At 34.2% G+C, this 20745-nt stretch overlaps 2 protein-coding genes across 5 annotated transcripts; one reads left to right on the top strand and one right to left on the bottom strand.

The window, feature by feature from the left end:
• The first annotated feature begins 1071 nt into the window (after positions 1–1071).
• LOC131629760 (DNA polymerase delta catalytic subunit-like) lies at positions 1072–16302 on the top strand. 3 transcript variants are annotated; one of them, XM_058900540.1, is made up of 31 exons: positions 1072–1496; positions 1618–1728; positions 3473–3579; positions 3691–3850; positions 4144–4339; positions 4441–4576; positions 4666–4803; positions 5136–5213; positions 5359–5450; positions 5705–5771; positions 5865–5936; positions 6285–6371; positions 7829–7948; positions 8042–8140; positions 9477–9584; positions 9724–9819; positions 9943–10008; positions 10159–10215; positions 10380–10467; positions 10582–10661; positions 10907–11020; positions 11144–11258; positions 11329–11501; positions 11649–11720; positions 12544–12618; positions 12712–12801; positions 12871–13031; positions 14229–14302; positions 14397–14484; positions 14785–14890; positions 16029–16302. In XM_058900540.1, exons 1-30 carry the CDS (start codon positions 1250–1252, stop codon positions 14870–14872), a joined length of 3255 nt encoding a protein of 1084 aa, XP_058756523.1. In that variant the 5' UTR covers positions 1072–1249; the 3' UTR covers positions 14873–14890; positions 16029–16302. The 3 variants fall into 3 exon arrangements, with proteins under 3 accessions (XP_058756523.1, XP_058756522.1, XP_058756521.1); XM_058900539.1 differs by having other exon boundaries at positions 15943–16302; XM_058900538.1 differs by having other exon boundaries at positions 15926–16302.
• On the bottom strand, positions 15941–20436 carry LOC131629761 (E3 ubiquitin-protein ligase RGLG3-like). Of its 2 annotated transcripts, none has more exons than XM_058900542.1 (12): positions 20233–20436; positions 19828–20124; positions 19630–19714; positions 19406–19546; positions 19217–19330; positions 19042–19139; positions 18860–18939; positions 18678–18783; positions 18207–18334; positions 17986–18124; positions 17848–17904; positions 15941–17664 (listed from the first exon to the last, which is right to left on the bottom strand). In XM_058900542.1, exons 2-12 carry the CDS (start codon positions 20113–20115, stop codon positions 17581–17583), a joined length of 1320 nt encoding a protein of 439 aa, XP_058756525.1. In that variant the 5' UTR covers positions 20116–20124; positions 20233–20436; the 3' UTR covers positions 15941–17580. The 2 variants fall into 2 exon arrangements, with proteins under 2 accessions (XP_058756525.1, XP_058756524.1); XM_058900541.1 differs by having other exon boundaries at positions 19828–20131; positions 20233–20435.
• Between the last annotated feature and the right edge of the window lie 309 nt (positions 20437–20745).

Below are 20745 nucleotides of genomic sequence, written 5' to 3'. Positions count from 1 at the left end.
ATGGATGAAAGTTATTTATTCTAACAAACTTAGTCACTAACAATGTTAGTCACTAACAATGCGTTAGATTATCTTGTGTTTTCTTGCAATCACGAGTGTGATGTCCATAACAACCATAACATGAGCAAGTAACGTGGATACCTTCATATTGCACGTTGTACCAGTGGCCATTGACATTAACCTTTTTAACAACTGACAAGGTCAGATCAATCTCCACACAATTTCTCGCAAACCTTCCAATTTCTTCCTTCAGGGTGTTAATATATACCTTAACATGAGTACCCACGATTGGTGCCAAACCAAGAAAGATACTTTCATCATAATACAATAAGTTAAGCCTTGAAAATTGAATTCAAACTAGAGTCTTCTCCACTTTTGCGAGCGGAGATGCAAAATTTGAAGTCCATGGAGCCACTGCAAAATAGTGGTCAAACAACATCCACGAACCTTCTGACATAATTTTCTCTCAGTTCGCGAGCAATTCACACTTGACCATAAAGAGACCATTATCAACGTTCATGATCTCAAAACATTCATCAAATCGCCCACGTTCTTCTCAAGAAGTTTAATGACTAACGTATCTTTCCAAGGATTGTATTGTTTTTGGAAAAACTTCCCATCCATCGCGACCATTGGTAGAAATCGATTTCCTCCTTAAAGAGAGACTTTCATAAGTCCCCTTTCAACTAGGTCCACTATCTCCTTTACAGTATCAGTTCATTGACCTTCAGTGAGAATATCCTTGAACGACGGTCTAGGATACTTGGGTGCACCTCCATTATGTGGCTTGACTGATAGGGGCAACGTGGAAGCGACAAAAACAAAGGGATCTAGTTAAGCAGACTCAGTTGATAACTGTGTAGAGACATCTGATTATAAGAGCACGAGTTCGAACTCCCAATATTCTAGTTATTCACAAGTTGCAAAATTTGAAATTAAAATTTTACATTAATATAAATAATACTTTGATTAAAAATTGAATGCATAATTTATTTTTTAAATATTAGTTTCTTAATTTGTGCTCTAAAACCACAATATAACATTTTCCATATTATATTTCATTAAGCAAATTTTCTGGATGGGTTTTGATTAGAGTACCATATAGGTGAGATCACGCCACATGACCCGCAAGCGGGAAAATCTTTGGGCTCTATAAACTCGACAAGAAGTGGCGGGAATCATCATTAACCTCTCACACTCAAACTCTCACACTCAAACTTTCTCTCTCTTCTCCAATCCCAACTCTCCGATGAACAAAAGCAACGCACGAAAGCGTCCGGCGCCGCCGTCGCAACAACCGCCGACAAAACAGGCTCTAGCACCAGAAGATGAGTTCGTCGACGAAGACGTGTTCCTGGACGAAACCCTCATCTCCGAAGATGAAGAATCCGCAATCCTCCGTGACATGGAACAACGCCAAGCCCTAGCTGCTCGTTTATCCAAGTGGACCCGTCCTCCTCTCTCACAGGACTATGTCTCTCAATCTTGTAGCATTCGTGAGTGATTCTGTTGCAGTGATTTCTGTTCAGTATCCCCCTTTGATTGATGCTAGGGTTTTGAGTTTGTATTTGTTTTTTTGCTGGAATTTGATTTTTTTTACGTTCTTCATTTTAATAGTTTTTCAGCAGCTAGAGATTGATTATGTGATTGGAGAGAGTCACAAAGAATTGCTACCAAACTCGTCTGGACCTGCTGCCATTATTAGAATATTTGGAGTAACGAAGGAAGGTTAGTTCGTGTTTCTTTTTTCTTTGATACTGCTAAATGTTCAGTTGCTTACAGAAATAGAACTCAGCAATTTAGGATTTGTTTGTTTACAGTGTTGAATTTTAGTAAAAAATACTGTAGAGAAGTAAACCTAAATGTCTATCTTAACTAGGGAACCATTGATCAGTGTAGTTCAACATTTGAGCATTTCTGAGTGTAGTTCAACATTTGAGCATTTTTGGTTTGGTAGGGAAAAGGCATCATATGTTTCCAACAAAACTAATATTTTTGAGTGTAGTTTTCTTTGTAGGCTCAAAGGAAACAGAAAAAGTTATCCATCATAAAGTATAACACAAATTTATCCCTGGTCTTAAGAGAATATGAAAAGCCTTCGGAAGGATTTTCCACAATCTTTGTTTATTCTATTATTTTTGTCATGTCTTGGGTTCTAATGAACTGAACGTTTAACACTTGATAGCTAGCCATAACTCTTGATAGCTTACAACTCTCACATTCGAGCAAAACACTACTGTTCTTTTTGCTACAATTGTTTTAATGACAAAATCTGAATGTAATAAAGAACGTTAGAGGTAAAGTAATAAAGAATATTAGAGGTAGCGGAGTGCCAAAATATTCAACAAAACATGTATATCTAGAAAAGAAGCTTATTCAACAAATCAACATGAAGAAATCCAATGAAATTAAATGTAGATGTCATAAGTTATGGTTTCTAAGTTCTTGGAGCTAAATGTAGTGTAATTAGCTAATGTCTTCTAAACTTTTGGAACTGAATGGGAAGGTTTACCATCTAGTGTTGGGTTGTGGACCTTGTGGTATCCCTAATCTCAGAATTTGGTCAGGGCCTAACTCATCCCTACAAAACCAACTTAAACCGGTTTGTAGGGTGAGAATTGCCCCCACTTATAAACACAACACAAACCATATCTCTAAGCAATGTGGGACTAAATCCACCCCTTAAAAGCAACACAATGAAGGTGTTGGGGGCTGCAATGAGGCAAGCCAAAGTGCTGCAATTAAGGCGACTAGGGGCGGACTGCAATTAAGTCCAACACCTAATATTTTTGCCTGATCTTGTAATGATTTGGCAAAATAAACATTGCTTGCTTCAAAAGCTTTTCATTCTCTCTTTTAGGTTATTTCCAGTGCTTATGTAATTTGGCTGAATACAAAGTTAAACATATTTTCAAATATTTCTAAAATTTTGACCCATGTTTGATATATATTGAGATTGAGAACCAATCGGTTTGGTTCTGGTGAGAGGGTTTTGATCATCCACTATTTTCTTTAATAAATCCCGATTTGACATTGCTTTTGTTCATTTCCCGACTCACCCAACAAGTTTGCCCAAACATTTTACTGAACATATAATCAGTAAATAGATAGAACAAACAAATCAAAAGAGTCTAAAAAAAATGGAAGTTTAATAGTCAGTAAATATGTAAACAATACATGATAGGTTAGTATACAACTAATATATGGACTGTTCAGTTTGCATCGCTTCCGCGACCAAATTAAGATTTACCAACTTACGAGATAATTACTTTTCAGGCTTAGTTTACTTTCTCACATGCAATTTCTTTCTAATGCAAATCACTTTGAGCCTCCATGACATATATCAGTATAAGTGTCCGGAGATCACCTTTGTTTCAAGTGTTTACTTGAAAAATTGGTGCGAAAGTATATTCTATGCAATGCTTTGCAGGAATTCTATAATAAACTTGTATTTTGTTTGTTTCTTTGTTAGGACATAGTGTTTGCTGCAAGGTTCACGGGTTTGAACCATATTTCTACATCAGCTGCCCTCCTGGAATGGGACCAGATGATATCTCCCATTTTCATCAAATTCTCGAGGTATCCCGCTTAGTACTTGAAAGTAATTGTTTTTAATCAAGAAAATGAATTCTTTATTTAGCTTTTGGATTTGCCTTATTGTACTTACATTTACATCTTGTGATGCTTTAGGCTAGGATGAGAGAAGCCAATAGAAACAGCAATGTAGGAAAATTTGTTCGTCGTGTTGAAATGGTGCAAAGAAGGAGCATTATGTACTATCAGCAAATAAAATCCCATCCCTTTCTCAAAATTGTTGTTGCACTCCCAACGATGGTTGCTAGCTGCCGTGGTAAACTTATATATTATAGACGTTCTAAGTCCAATATATTATTAATCTTATTCAAACTCATTTTGCCCGATCAGTATTTAAGCTACATCAGTAGTTCTCATTTGCTGTATTTTGATACAATATTATGTCTGGGGAATGACCATGAAATGCACCACACTGTGTTGTGTTAAGTTTGAGATTTTTGCATCTCCCAAGTGATCCCAATGTTAGAGTTTTGTTTTGACAGTTGTATTTCTCAACTGCATTTTGTTCATGCTTTAAGTTTTTCTTGCTAAAATTTGAAAACATGGCAGGTATTCTTGATAGAGGTATTCAGCTTGATGGTCTTGGCATGAAAAGCTTCATGACTTATGAAAGCAATGTACTTTTTGCTCTTCGTTTCATGATTGATTGCAGCATAGTTGGCGGAAATTGGATTGAAATTCCTGCTGGAAAATATAAGAAGGCAACAAAAAGCTTGTCATACTGCCAGTTAGAGTTTGATTGCTTGTATCCTTTTTCTCACGGCAAAATCAGAATTCTTTGTTTAAGAGATTTATTGAAATGTCAAACTTTTAGATTTTTCTTTTATCCCCTTAACAATGTCTTAGGTATTCCGACTTGACTAGTCATGCTCCAGAAGGGGAATATTCAAAGATGGCTCCGTTTCGAATTTTGAGTTTTGACATTGAATGTGCTGGTCGCAAAGGACATTTCCCCGAACCTACCCAAGATCCTGTGATCCAGGTCCATCACTCTATCTTTTCATATCTGGCTATCCTTGATCATTGATCGCTATTATTGTTTTTGAGCTGAAAAATCTCATTTTCTTACAGATTGCGAATCTGGTAACTTTACAAGGAGAAGACCAGCCATTAATTCGTAACGTGATGACTCTTAATTCATGTTCCCCTATTGTTGGTGTTGATGTGATGTCATTTGATAAAGAAGAAGAAGTCCTGCTAGCTTGGAGGGTACATTTTTTTTGCCCGTGTGTACACTATGTTACTAGTTATCTTGAATTAGAATGTTAATAACACCTGGAAATTTGACTTGCCACCCTTGAACAAACTAGTCAATAATATATGATAATCACATTTCTGACATCCTACCTGTTTCCCGATATATGATGATGGTTTGCAGTGCTTTTAACTTGATTAATGGTTATTGGTATGAAACATCATCATCTTTATCTCGAACATTAGATCACGAGTTTATTTGATATCATGCAACTGTTGAGTGAACCGTCTTTCTTTTATCTATTATGCTCTTATAATATGATGGAGTGTTTTTTTTTTATGTGCAGGATTTCATCCGTGAAGTAGACCCTGATATTATTATTGGATATAACATCTGCAAATTTGACTTGCCGTATCTTATTGAGGTGTTGATTTAACTTTATATTAAACAGTACTCTTAGAATTAATATTTGACAGGTTATGTTTTATAAATAATAAATAAATAAAATTTTGCATTTGGTTATGATTACTTTGTTAATATGATGCAGTTTTTTTCTTTCTTTATTTCAGAGAGCCGCTGCCCTAAAAATAGCTGAATTTCCAATTCTAGGCCGTATCAGGAACAGTAGAGTTCGAGTAAAAGATACAACTTTTTCATCAAGGTAAATGGATATAATCACCCGATACATCTTCCTGTTATTTTTGCAGTAGTTGACTTTATGGTATTATGGTGGGTAGGTAGGTTGCATCCTCATCAACCATCCAAATAGGGATTCAGTTCCTAAATTGAGTACATCATTATAGTATACACCCTTAACATTTCCTTTGAATTTTGGAGTTACTCAGTTTATCTTTTTGGATTTTGGTTTGTCAATCATTTCGACTATCGACCTCAGTGTTCTTGATGGTATTGTAGGCAGTACGGGACCAGGGAAAGTAAAGAAATCTCCATAGAAGGGAGAGTTCAGTTTGATTTGTTCCAGGTTCTGTCAAAATTTTTTGTTTTGATTATCATGTAATTGAACGATCAAGATCTATTGCTGAATAAGTTAATTTGTTATTTTTTTTATTTGCAGGTTATGCAAAGAGACTACAAATTAAGTTCTTATTCTTTGAATTCTGTGTCGGCACATTTCCTTTCTGAGCAGGTACCGTCACACTTTTGACATTATTTCAAGCAACCATATTTTTTCCTTTATTCTTTTGATTCAAATGCATCTGGGAAATCATAAATATATTTATAGGTTTACATTCATAAACTTCATGACTTGATTCAAGGGCTTGCCTCATACTATAGTGATAAATTTACAAATGTGTTGTAACTTGGGAAAATTGATTTAGATTGTTTCTGTTATGCGCTGTTTTTAAATTTGTGTTTGGGGCCTGTTCTTATGACCAATGTTATCCAAACAGCTTTTAATGAAATCTTGTTTTTATTCTCAAAAGTTAAAATGAACGACAATTATTAACAGTCACCGCACTCTCTTCTACTGCAGAAGGAAGATGTTCATCATTCAATTATATCTGATCTTCAGAATGGAAATGCAGAAACACGAAGGCGCCTTGCAGTTTATTGCTTGAAGGTTCATACTCTAATTCCTTTCTGTTTTCGGCTGTTTTTCATTGCTACATTGCTTTTTGTTTAAATGTTTATTGTTCAGCATTTTTTTTTTTTAATCTTTTCTTCAGCAAGTTCTCATTGATAGGTAAACTTTATGAAAATAAAATTAGAAGTTAACAGTAATTATCCAAGATTAAGATTTTAGTTGGAACTCTTGATTGGTGACAAGAGTTATCCCTATAGATATCCGGTTTACCAATTCATCTCTTGATGTGACTATGATAAAGCATAACATTTTTGGTTTGCATTGTCAATTGCATAGATACTTTTGTTACAGAAGGATTTATCATGTTGCTTGGTGGTCTTTGACTTCTATCATTAAAGTTGTAAATTAAGCTCTATCATATGCTTTTTTATTTGTATAAAATGAGAATTTAACCGCGTCATTTTATTCTGCATTTCTGCTACCTTTTATGAAACCTATTTTTTTTGAGATCAGCTAACTTACTGTTAAAATCATATTGAATGTTTTTTTATGGTAATATATTCATCATTGTTAGGAAGAACCCAAGCCCCCCATTTAATAGAGATAAGGTCTGAAACGAGTTATTAGAAATGGCACTTCTCTCTCACCTTACAAGTTAGTTTTATAGGAATGAATTATGTTTAATATAAAAATCTATGGTATTAGAGCCTCAGGCCACCTGTTTTTGTATACACACATGAAACCCAATAGTTTGGGAGTGAGGGGGGTGTATTGGCAAACCGAAGTCCCATGTTGAATAGAGATACGGCTGGAAATGAGTTCATAATGAGTGACACTCCTCACTCACTTTACAAACTGATTTTTTGATATCGAGTTGTGTTGAATATAAAAACCTAATAATCAAATTTGAAGTCCATTTTGGAACCTCTTCGCTCTCTGGTAATTTTTTTAGTGAAATTATTTCTAATAATACACTATGAATATTGAATATTAAGGATTTAGATGCATTTAGTTCATACTTTCATACTATTTAATCTTAAAAATACGTGCAAAAGAGCTAAATAGAGTTAAGCCTTTAAGGTACCTTTTGACACATGAGCAAAACAGAACAGAACGAAATGGAACCACATGTTATCTTATGTTATTTTTGGTTCCGCCACTTCTTTTAGAGAAACCCAAATATATCACTTTTTTTATCATTTGTCTTTTTGAATTATACTTTTAATATGCATCAAAGGTAAAACATGATTTTTATAACTCATGTTTTGTTTTGTTCTGTTCTAACTTGTTTACGAAACACTGCCGCAGTATTTATAAAATCCTTAACAATGTCCTTAGGATATTACTCTAAAAAGTTTAAATGCATGTTCTTTTACCTATAAATTTTTGTGAACCAAATATAGTGAATCCATTATGGGTATCTTACTCATGAAGGAAAACCCAATGCAAATCATATTTACCAGTTAAAGTTCAGCTAGCTTGGCTGTGTGCAGGATGCATATCTCCCCCAGCGACTTTTGGATAAATTGATGTTCGTTTACAATTATGTGGAAATGGCTCGAGTTACTGGAGTTCCAATTTCCTTTCTACTTTCCAGGGGCCAAAGCATAAAGGTAAGCCTTATCCTGATTGCTCAAATATAGAAAATGAATGCCATGTTTAATTAGTCACAGTAACAACAGTTTGTTTTTATTCTTCCTTTCTAGGTGCTTTCTCAACTTCTTAGGAAGGCAAAACAAAAGAATTTGGTCATCCCTAATGCCAAGCAGGCAGGGTCAGAACAAGGAACATTTGAAGGCGCCACTGTAAGTTCATTCTTTTCTTTCAGCTTCTTTATTTTGGATGAGCAATTGGAGTTTATTCACTGGTTTTCCTTTCATCTATAAATGTTCCACATGCATGTTTGCATGTTTGGAGTTTTCTGAAGTGATATGAAAATATGATGCCTGCATGGGTCTTCTAGGAGTCTTACTTATATTTTCCGTCTCCATAAATTAGATTATACACTATTGATGCATGGATGAAGAGATCTAGAAATTCTCATGCTTAAAGCATCTTGACTCCAAAATTGGTTTACATGAATTTCTTATGTCTCAATGTACAACTTTTTGGTGGGGTTAGATATGAATACAAATATTATATTTCCATATTACAATTGGAGCACAGTTTGATGATGGCGCTGCAGATTATCATCACCTTTTGATCTAATGAGTTGGTTAGTTTTTTGTGAATCTGATATGAAGTAAATAGCCTGGTATATTGTCAGTGGGTCTTTCTAGTGACTACATTCTACGGTCATATTATTTGATGACTGTTTTCTGCCTTTTTCTTTTGAGAGAAAGTTCTGATGTCATTTGTTGCAGTAAGAAATGGGTGTACTCTGAGAAGTTCTCTACTAATAGTTTCCAGCTATTAATAGTCGAGTAAGCTCTACTTGGAGTATCATCTGTTGGGTGTATGACCATATGTAAGAAGGTCAAGAGAGTTTTGACAGCCTTAGGCTGCGCACTTGCGCCTTGGTAGAGGAACTGGTACTCGGTGTTGTAACTATTTATTTATCTATATTTTGCGCTCGTCATATGACATGCTTTTAAATTTTTAGGTTAATTATATTTGCTGAGGTTTATTATCAGTTAACTAAATTGTTTCGTCTGTGGTTTAGAGAAACTAAATTATTACAAAACTGTGTCACTTTTTCAGTATGATGCAGAACTGTAGATTTGTTATAAAATTTGATTTAGTGAAATTTGACTTCGACTTCAGATAGACCTTGTACTTTAGCCAGAAAAGCCATTGTTTGTGCAGAGTATAATATGAATTGTTTTAGCTACTGAAAGTGATTAATGCTGTTGTTAAAGATGGTTCATATATTATGCATTGTTCTTGCAAGCCCTGCCAACAAGCATTCTCATTTGCCCTTTGATATTCTTAAATATTGGTTATCCTTTATTGTTCTTTTTCTTCTTTTAATACAAAAAAATTTAAAGCATGATCAAATTGAAGTATCTTTATGCATGGTGATGTACATAGATTTTAGAGAAATTTATGATGCTACACCTTTTCCCTTATTTCCCCTTTGAATGTTTTAGTTGTCCAACTGTTTCCTTTCAATGCGTGACCAGTGAACTTTAAAACTTGCAGGTTTTAGAGGCAAGGGCTGGATTTTATGAAAAGCCAATTGCTACTTTAGATTTTGCTTCCTTGTATCCGTCTATTATGATGGCATATAATTTATGTTATTGCACACTGGTAATTCTTCCTCTACTAGTAGTTTCAACTTTCAACGTCAAGCTTGAATGCTTATATCAATACAATTATATACATTAGCTTAATCCAACTGTTCTTAGACAAAAGCTGGTAGACAATTTTATTTCTCTTGTTTTTTAAGGTGACCCCTGAAAATGCTCGCAATTTCAACATCCCTCCGGAGTCAGTGTACAAAACACCATCTGGTGAAACATTTGTTAAATCTAATTTACAGAAGGTATGTTGCTGGTTAAACTAACTAGTAACTACTTCACTCTCTACTGTTATGCCTAATGCCAATTTCATTAAGATGTTAATGCTTTTATGAAGTCGAGCACTGATTTAATGAAAATAAATTTAGGGCATACTTCCTGAAATTCTTGAAGAGCTATTAGCAGCTCGTAAAAGGGCAAAAGCAGACTTAAAGGTATCCTTTAAGTTGGTATTGATAATATTACATACTCTGGTTATATTGTTTTATTGTCAGATGTAGATTTTGATTAATTCAAAATTTATTGAGTTCTATATTCTTATATCAGCTTTTAACTATTTATTCTCTAATATTCTTGCACTACAGGAGGCAAAGGATCCCCTTGAGAAGGCTGTTCTAGATGGCAGACAGTTGGCCCTGAAGGTAAGATGTCACTGGTATACGTGTTAATTTATGTCTAAGTCTTACTCTCCTTGCGGTTTTCTCTCTTGAAAGATATTTAGTTCTTTCTACTGTATAGTTTATACTAATTTAAAAGTACTGGTTAACAATTGAAATCTATTCCTATTTTTTTTTCTTCTTTTCAGATTAGTGCAAATTCTGTATATGGGTTTACAGGGGCTACTATTGGTCAGTTACCTTGCTTAGAGATATCGTCGAGTGTAACAAGCTATGGTATTTCTCCCAACTAATAATTTGAGATACTTCATTTTAAAAAAAAATTATCCTTATATTGGATTACATCTCCATTGAGTTCTTATTAATACACGGGTTGGCTGCATTGTAAAGGTCGACAAATGATCGAGCACACTAAAAAGCTTGTGGAAGATAAATTCACAACAACTAATGGCTACGAACACAATGCTGAGGTACAAATTTGTAGATTTTTTTCTTGTTTTGATGCCTTCCATTTTGATTCTCTAGTTCTACAATGCTGTATTTTGGCATGGGAAATTTATAATTGAACAAACAGTGTTGTCCATCCCTCCCTGTATTTTTAGAATGGAACAAATAGTCTTGGTGTAGTTTTATGCTTCGCTAACACAATCAAATGGCCATACGTTACTGTCAGATTCTCATATGACTTCCAATGTGATTTTATTCTTGCTGCTAGGTAATATATGGAGACACAGATTCAGTCATGGTACAATTTGGTGTTTCTGCTGTAGAAGAGGCTATGAACCTGGGGAGAGAAGCTGCTGAATATATTAGCGGAACTTTCATAAAAGTAACAGTTCAAATTACAATTTTTTTAGACATTGTTCTTATTTTAACTGTGTTAGAAATTAATTGGTTCATTTATTTGGCATGTTGATTTTCCTTACGTTCTTGTGTCACTTTAATTGTGAAGCCTATCAAGCTAGAATTTGAGAAGATTTACTATCCATATCTTCTGATTAGCAAAAAGAGATATGCTGGTTTGTTTTGGACAAAACCGGACAAATTTGACAAAATGGACACTAAAGGTAAACCTTAATCTTTCTCTTTCTGTTGCTTTTTTTGAAATACCTCACAAACTACATTTGCATTTTACAGGTATTGAAACAGTCCGAAGAGACAATTGCTTGTTGGTCAAAAACTTGGTAACAGATTGCCTTCACAAAATACTGATTGACAGGGACATTCCCGGGGCAGTCCAGTATGTCAAGAATGCAATTTCAGATCTTCTCATGAACCGTATGGATTTATCACTTCTGGTTATTACGAAGGTGAGATAACTATGAAGTCTGCAGACCCTATATTGATCTTTATATTGCTATTTGCATCGTGTGGAGTATTCTGATACTTGCTTTTAATGCCTTACTAAAATATTTCTGCTTTAGACTTTCAATTAACATGCATGCTTGCTTTGATAGGGTTTGACAAAGACAGGAGATGATTATGAAGTAAAGACAGCTCATGTTGAACTCGCTGAAAGAATGCGCAAGGTTGGCTGTGATATTCAAATGTATTGGTTGTTGTGCTTTTTTCATATTTATTTGTGTAAAGATGAGACTCATTTAACAAGAGAAAAATAATATTATCCACCAGATGATCATAGGCTCATATGTGCCAAAAACAACTTACTGGTTTTAATGATAAAACCATTTCTCAGACTGTAAGATGACTTTCCTATTAGTTAAGTCATTTGTGGAGCTATGCAATTTTCTTTTGTGCTATAGAGTTGTATTTATTGTTGTAGGCTTATTGAATATTAGTCTTTTATATTGGGCCTAATTCATCCTTACAAAACTAGCCTGTAAGGTGATGAGTGCCACTCTTTATAAACTAATTTCGGGCCTTCTCTCTTTTCTATGCGGGATTTAGGTTTTTCCCAATACAACCTCCTCACACCCAACACTGTTGGGCTTGGTGTGTAGATTTAAATGGCGGGTGAAACAAATATCCTTACAAAACTAGCCTGTGAGGTGATGAAGGCCACTTCTTATAAACTAATCTGGGGCCTTCTCTCTTTTCTATATGGGATTTAGATTTTTTCCCAATACAACCCCCTCATGCCCAACACTATTGGGCTTGGTGCATGGATTTAAATGGCGGGCGAATCAGATCATTAGGCCGTGATACTATATTAGGTTTTTATATTAGGCCTAACTCATCCTTACAAAACCGGCTTGTAAGGTTAGGGCCACTACTCTTTATAAACTTATTTCAGGCCCTATCTTTATTCTGTGCGGGACTTTTCTCAGTATTGAGTGTCACGTTTCTCTTTCTTGGCCATTAATGTATTCAATTGGATTTTATAATGGACAGCGAGATGCTGCTACTGCTCCAAATGTTGGAGACAGAGTACCTTATGTTATTATTGAAGCTGCCAAAGGTGCCAAGGTAATATCAAAATACCCCCTATGTCCTTTTATCCGTTGGCAAGTTTTGCAAGCATTGAGATTTTCCCGGGACTAACCTGTGCGAGTAAATCAGGCTTATGAGAAATCAGAGGATCCTATCTATGTGCTAGAGAACAACATACCAATAGATCGTCAGTACTACCTTGACAATCAAATTAGCAAGGTTGGTTTTATTAATGTTTATGATTTCTCCCATGTCTATTATTCTTTACTGGATTCATTCATGTTGCAGCCAATTCTAAGAATTTTTGAGCCAATTCTAAAGAATGCCAGCAAGGAACTTCTCCATGGAAGCCATACAAGATCTATTTTTAAATCTACTCCGTCAAACAGCGGTATAATGAAATTTGCCAAGAAACAGTCTACTTGCATTGGTTGCAAAGCTTTACTTAGGTATTCTTTTTCCTTCAGTCTCCATATTGTATTGACACACTAAGATTTTCCTGGTTGATTTTATTTTATGCCTTCCCTTTCTATGGGTTACTTCTTTTGGTTATAATAAAGAAAAATAGAAAATAGAGAGATTTACTATTTATTCACATCATAATTTTTTCATTGGTTACAATGTATATTGAGGTGCTATTAATCTGTGTTATTATGAGATCTTAAATTCTCTTCTTGATCTTGCATCTTAAGTTTTCAAATGAAAACAAGATTCTTAGGATGATATGTATTAATCAATTTTTGTCTAGTAACTGAGATGAATAACTTTGCACTTTGAACACTCAGTTATAATTTGCACCAGTAGTATACCTGATAATACTTAGGTCTTGCTTTTTATGATTGTTTTAGCACGTTTAAAAACACCTTTGGATTACGCAAATAAGAGTTTGAGTCTAAGTGTTGGTTTGAAAAACTAACACAATATTTGGTAAAGCTTTTAGAACTTTGATTTTCTCTTCAAATTAGAGTTTAAGCAGAAGCAGGCGTTTGTTTCTTTTGTGGTGGATTTTCCTGGTTGCTTTTCATTCAACATTGATATTTTTTTACCTTTTTACGCATCTAATAATTTTTTTACAAAATAATTTGAAATTTATACCTTTTGTACTTACTCATCAAAATCATAACTAGCTAAACAACTTTACTATTTTAAAATTTATTCACTTAAAACTTCTAATAAAGTTAAGTTTACATCTCAGTTTCTAAGTCTAATTCAACCTATCAAAACTGATTTGTAAGGTAAATATTTCTTAGGTTTTATATGATCTATCTAGGCCTAGGCAATGTGGGATTTAGATATTTCCTAATAACCCTCATGCCCAAGAATATTGGGCCTAATGCATGGATGATACAAGTGGCAGGCGAACGGATTTAGGATAGGGTTTTGTTTAAACTTAGATTTTGGGCCTAAATTTATTCCACAAAATTGAGTTGTTAGGTAAGAACTGCATTGGTTTTGTAAGCTCTGTTTATGCCTTATTATCTCTAGCCAATGATGGACTCGGGTGTTTCCCAATATTACAAAATCAAGTTTGCAAGTGCTCACCCAAGCACACATTTAATCTTTTGGTTCATTTTTGTATTGATGCTTATGACAGTTATTCAAAGGCCTAATAATAATAATAATTTTTTCTGTTATATTTGAATCAGTAATGGAGACCACACTCTCTGCTCACATTGCAAAGGAAGGGAAGCTGAACTGTACTGTAAAACTGTAGCTCAAGGTAGCTTCTACTAAGCTCCCTCTGTTTAATTTCAAATGGTACTAGCTGTTTTTTATTGGACAAAATAAGTGATGGTGTGAGTGCATGGCTGCAGTGTCGGATCTTGAGAAACTTTTTGGGAGGTTGTGGACACAGTGTCAAGAGTGCCAAGGTTCACTTCATCAGGATGTTCTCTGCACAAGGTATTTTCATTGGGTTTGTATTTCGGTGAAACTTATGTTAAGGGATACTTAGGTGGCTTGAGTTTCTGAATTGTTTTGTTTTAAGAGCCGCCATTTCTTAATGTCAATTAATCATGTCCTTGAGTAAAGGCGTTTTTTTTTTCTCCTTCTCCCTTGAGTTGTTTACTATTCATGTAATATTTGTCAAGTAGTTGTAGTGCCATTATTTCTATTTACCCACTGAGTTTTGCCGAAGAGCTTTAAATTTATTTGTAGTTACTCATTGTCATCACTGATTTATGCTTCATGACTGTTTTGTAGTCGGGATTGTCCAATTTTTTATCGACGCAAGAAGGCACAGAAAGATATGGCTGAAGCAAGGTTGCAATTGGACAGATGGAACTTCTAACTTCTAAGGCTTTTCTAGGTCGGTTATTTGGCTCTCAACGCTTCTCTCTTTATCTTCACAACAAGCTAGTCAATACACTAATAAGGCCCCTTTATCTTTCTCAAATCTCAAAAGAAAAGGGGTTAAGTTTTGCTCTATTTTAGATCCCGTACCTTCAGATCAGCATGTAAGCTGATGGAAATAGGGCTAACCAATCTAGGGTTTAGGTTTTTTTCTCCTGTAGAGTAAATAACATTTTTCTTGCATATTCTATGGTGATTGATTTATAAAGACAAAAATTGACGTGATGAACATTGGCCCGAATTATTATCAGTAGGCTACTAACTACATCTTTTAAATTACAACTCTTATTTAAAAGAATGAAGGGTCCCCATGTTTACCCTCTAAATTTGTGTCCAATATGTGTATGTCATTTTGTGACAACTTTTAAGCATTCATTTTCTTTAATAGGCATTCAGTAGAGATTTATGTTTTTAAGACTATTTGAATTTGAATAGTGTATTCAAATTTCTTTTCTAAAGTATAATAGGGTTGAAGGTTTCAAATGCATGTATTTTCTAATCTTTTATTGCTGTACCATTAGGGAGATGTTATTTAATAATTGAGTCAATATTTCTTAAATATTTTTTCGTTGTATATGTTGAGAGGACTTGAGCTATATGTTAATGGGGTCGTCACAATATTTTGGAGCTCAATACTTGGGAAAAAAACAGGAGGTTGCTGCTGCTTTGAGCTTATGCTCGGGACAATATGGAGTCGACCTTTCTTTTATATACTTCGTAACTATGAACCGGTTTAATAATGAATTAAAAGATTTTCTCAGTGTATTATTTGTTAATTGCTTGTTGAACGAAATATAAACTATCCAACATCCATCAAGCCACATAAGATCTGGGCATCTTTTTGACTCTAATTCTACAAAACAGTTCATTTGCTGTACTGTCATAACAGTTGTATCTACAATACTTGTGCATTGTATGCCATAACAGGCAGTATATGTAAATATGTGCGAAGTCTGGTTATCTGGGGTTGACACCAGTGTTACACTTGTAGGCATATTTATTTCGCAGAGTTATGAGAACTGACAGAACATATTTGGAGGTGGAGTCCTGGGACCTGCATGTGTGACTGTTTTCGTATCCCCTTCATGTTGCAGATGGCTGAAGTTTTTGCATGGTGGATATTAAGAGAAGCCATTAAAGAAGAGGTGTGGTGTTGTAAATTTAGGATTTTTCGAACTTAGGACACTAGTAAGATTGCTCCAAAGTTGAGAATTTTGTTTGCAATCTTTAAAAAAATTGTAATTTGTAATCTTAATCTGTTGCATATAGTAACTATATATTTAAATATATTTAATGAGAAATGCTTCTTTGTACTATTTATCATGAAACTAAATCAAAGAATGAGTTATATCTACTGATTTGATTTAATATCCAGTTGGCCCATGTATTCGTCCAAAAGACCAAATGTATAATTATTTATTTGCTTGAGATGTTCTGCTCGTGTTAATTCTTGTCATTCTTGCACAAATCCCTTTGTAATGTATAACAAAGATCATATTTAGGCTCTGTTTGGTAAGCCATGTTTTCGAGCTTATAACTTATGTCTTATGTCTTATAAGCTCATATGATAATTTAGACTCGTTTGGTAACAGTCTTTTCATCACGAGCTTATAGCTTATTTTACTAGCTTATAGCTTATTTTCCAGATGCCATTTCAAATAGCGTTTTAGCTTATGTCTTATAGCTTATCATTTTTTCTTCCTTTTTTATCCTTATTATTTTAATTAAAATCCATTTTTAACCCTTATAATTTATTTTAATTTAAAATAAGTTGAATATATATTAAATATCTTTTATGTCATTTTACATTTATAAATTAATTGAACCGCAAATTTTACCAAACACTTCAATTAGCTTATAAGCTATCAGTCTCAACCATCCGCTATAAGCTATAAGTCATCAGCCATCAGTCATAAGCTATAAACTATCAGCTAGCTTATTAGTCAACCGTTATTTTTACCAAACAGACCCTTAATGGTGAAAACCATTAGTCAACATTCACAGTCTTTGTAGGTTGTGTATCACGCCTCCAATGAGTTTAATATTAATGTGTAAGCATATAGTCAACTGCCTCACCCACAATATGGCGCAAAGATTGACCAGCTGTTACAAGGAAAAAAATGGTTGGCGAAGCACATGTAAAATGGATTCTTCCTAAACACTTTTCAATTGTAGTATTTTTTGACCATTTAAGTCCACGACTTTAACATGTTTCAATGTTTGTAAAAGACTTTTGAACACTGCTACTGTTGTGATAGTCTATCGATAGTACAAAATGTTGTCAAATAAGCTAATTGCATATTAAAATTTCTACTATTTTTACTATCCACAATTGACAACAAATGTAAGTTAATTAACACGTTAAATGTATAAGTACATGACTGATGGATCTCAAATTTGAGGTAAATTTCAGAATGTCAATGTATAGCAACATTAGAGGCTTTTTTTGGGTTAGATTTATTCTATACACTAAAAATAATCAACATATATATTTTTGGGTACAAAAATAATCTAGCATTACATTTACACTCAACATTTCTATACATCTCATTGCTAGGCTGAACTGTAAAGAAATAATGGTACTATTTACTACTATAACCATCAATGTCATATACTGTAATAGAATAAATTAGCAAGAAGTTTGACTTAAGTGTATAATCTCAAGCGAGTTGTAATTTGTTGCCTGCACATAGGGCACGAAGATAATGTGGCTCCACACTCCTTGCAAGTCTACACAAAATATAAAAACAAATAAACACTTGGCGGGTGAAAATAGAATCTGTTTTCAGCCGTTTTGTTAAATAGATTTTTCAAAAGAATTGTGCTTAATATAATGCAATTATTTTACTATTGTATGGAATTCCAGACATATGACAAGGTATACTATTCAGACTAATATATAAACAGACTTACAGTATGACCGCATCCAAAAGCCATGTCCTTCGGATTGGTTAAGCAAATGGGACATACCTTCAATAAGAGAAACATGTTAATCTCATAGCTTGGTTATTATGGCAACAGAAAGATACATGGAGTAGCAAGAAAACATACCGGTTCTGCACTGGCTGGAGCTGCTGGTTCAACCAGATCGAAATTTGTCACGCGTGGAGTCGCTATGAATGCATTATCATGATCTATTACTTCCTTCGGTGGAGGGAGAGGTCTTTTATGTTGATGACGAACATGTTCGCTACAGTATGAAGAGGATTTTACACTCAGTTATGCTTGAATGTAGTAAAATAGAATCCATGTACTTGAAATCTAGAGCTTACTTGGAAAGTTGTATATTTTGAGCTGCCCGGTACTGAAATGGAATCTCCATAAGGGCTGCAAGTGCAAATGCTGTTTCCTTCTTGGATGCTTCTGTGTTCTCAGACATGATCTTTGTGAAGTTTACAAACTAAAGGAATGGAAATGGATAACAGTTGATTAGTAATCAATTTCAACAGAAGGAAAATACGGAATGCTGAATCTGTTGCAGCATATGATTCTCCTTAATCTACCCATGAACTAGACACTGGATAAACACAATTGTAAGTCATTTTAGATTTTTATAAGGTAGAGCTTTATAGATTGTCTGTCTCAAGTCTCAACCATGAGAACAACTTCACAGAACAGTTCAAATTAGCTGATAAAATGTCATTTTGTCATTTATTCGAGGTCCCGACCTTCTAATTTCTTACTATCAAAAGTAAAAGCTACCATATACTCATGATATTGAATGTTCAAATGCTATTAAGTACCTGAAAGTTGTCAAATAAGCGTCCAGTAATGTTATCATCAAAGTGCTTCATTTCGTCCCATGGACCATCTCCAACTCCAACCAAAATAATGGAGAGAGGATAATGACTGAAAATCACAATAGCTTGACATAAAAGATAGATACCACAAACAACAGCAAAAGACTACAGAAAAGTTAATTCACCTTGCAGCAATTATGGAACTAATCGTTGCTTGTTCTTGTGGACTAAACTTTCCATGCGGTGTGCCAGGATTTCTAGAAACCTAATGAAAAATAAAGAAATTTCAAAAAAAGAAGAGAAATGCAGTAAAAGAAACAAAGAAAGCATGTCATGAAAATAGTGCAGAAAAAAAAGTAGTTATAACCTGGCCATCAGCAATAATGACAAGAACATGATATTGACCGTTGTTACTTTCCACAATGTCAATTGCCGCATCAATTACAGGGGCAAATGATGTTGGCCCTATACCATAAAACGAGTGCATTATGTGACTGATATATACTTCTCGTAAATTTGATAGAAAATGTTGCAAAACAAACCTGACAGTTTCAAGAGTGGAGCAATCTGTCTATAGCGCGCAAGTACTTCCTCAAAACCATGACATACTTTATTCCCGGGATAAAAACTGAACACATTCTTCTCGTGCGTAGAAGCTACAAAACGAAATGCACTGAAATCAACAAAACAGAAAACACAACATTCTAACAAAGTTAGAAACATATACTCACCATCACCAAACCCAAAACACGGTATCAAATTATCTTCATCAAAAGTAGACAGTGTATGCCCAATTATCGATATTGCTTGCTCATACGGATTAGGCGTGCTTCCGATATGATGAAGACTCTTCCGGTGAAACGCATACTTACCTATAATCATCAATAGTGAGAATTTTCTATAAACATATTTACACATGAATGTACAATAATTTCAAGTTTAGAAAAGGAATAACCTGTCCACTCATTGCTTTTGGTCAAATCAATACCAAGTATTAAATTCGACGATTCCAAACCAGCTTCTCTTAAAGCAGAAACAACCTGATAATAACATAAACCTTCTATAATAAGCATGCAATTTCTATGATCATTGAAGTCTAACTACTGATTATCCTTTCTAAATTTAATCAATAATCAAAACTAGCAGTAAAAACCTGTTCCAATGAGCTGAAATTGTCAGCTATATATGTGGGTTGCTTGTTCCGACGATCGTAAGTATTCGTCGAACTCGTAGCAGCAGCATATGAAGACGGTTGATGATGGTTAGTAATAGTATTCCCTGAACTTCCAGTATAAGAAGAGGGTTGATCATTATCCAAACTTCCAGCATAAGAAGAAGGTTGATGAACGCTATTACTCACAGAACTTCCATCATAATTAGCAGGAGGGTGTTGATAGTAAAATTCATGTTGAGGTTCAGACATTGATTCTGTATTTCCCATATTACAAACCTGCTTTCTAAAACATCAAATCAAACCGAATTAAACTAAAAACTACATCACCAGTTGTAATTAAAATAAAAATCAAAGCTAATACAATTTATGATAAACAAAGTTCACCTTGTTGAATTAATTTTCTTTGCTTGATTTTGAGATTGGTTGAAGTGATAATCAGAAAAGTAATTAGCAATAGGTTCTTGGTTCTTTGAAATTGAATACTATATTATAATGTTTTTGTATTTATTTGCGTATGTATGATTTGTTGTCAAACGTGGTGGTTTTTTTATTTAGATGCGTGCACTCCACTCGTTGAAAACTCGTTGTTTCTATTTTCAAACCCAAAGCTTTCTTACCTTCTAAGCTGTTTCCATATTGTTACTTGCACCTCACTTTTTCTAACTCGGATCCAGTTGGATTGAGATCGTTATTATTAACTAATCATTGTTTATGAGTGCAAGAAATCTTTCATTTTATTCAGCCATGCATTATTTGTGAGGAATCAGGATATTATTATTATATTTAAATCTCCTAGTTTTACTTTTTTGCTTTTATATGTAGACAATGATAATGGTATCATCGTGCTTCTCTTTAAACGTTTGTTACAACAACAAACGACAAGTATAATAAATCTGA

The sequence above is a fragment of the Vicia villosa genome, unplaced genomic scaffold, assembly GCF_029867415.1.
Source record: "Vicia villosa cultivar HV-30 ecotype Madison, WI unplaced genomic scaffold, Vvil1.0 ctg.000605F_1_1, whole genome shotgun sequence".
NCBI lineage: Eukaryota > Viridiplantae > Streptophyta > Magnoliopsida > Fabales > Fabaceae > Vicia > Vicia villosa.
Note: the sequence above shows the minus strand (reverse complement) of the source record. Positions and strands in the feature narration are given on the sequence as shown.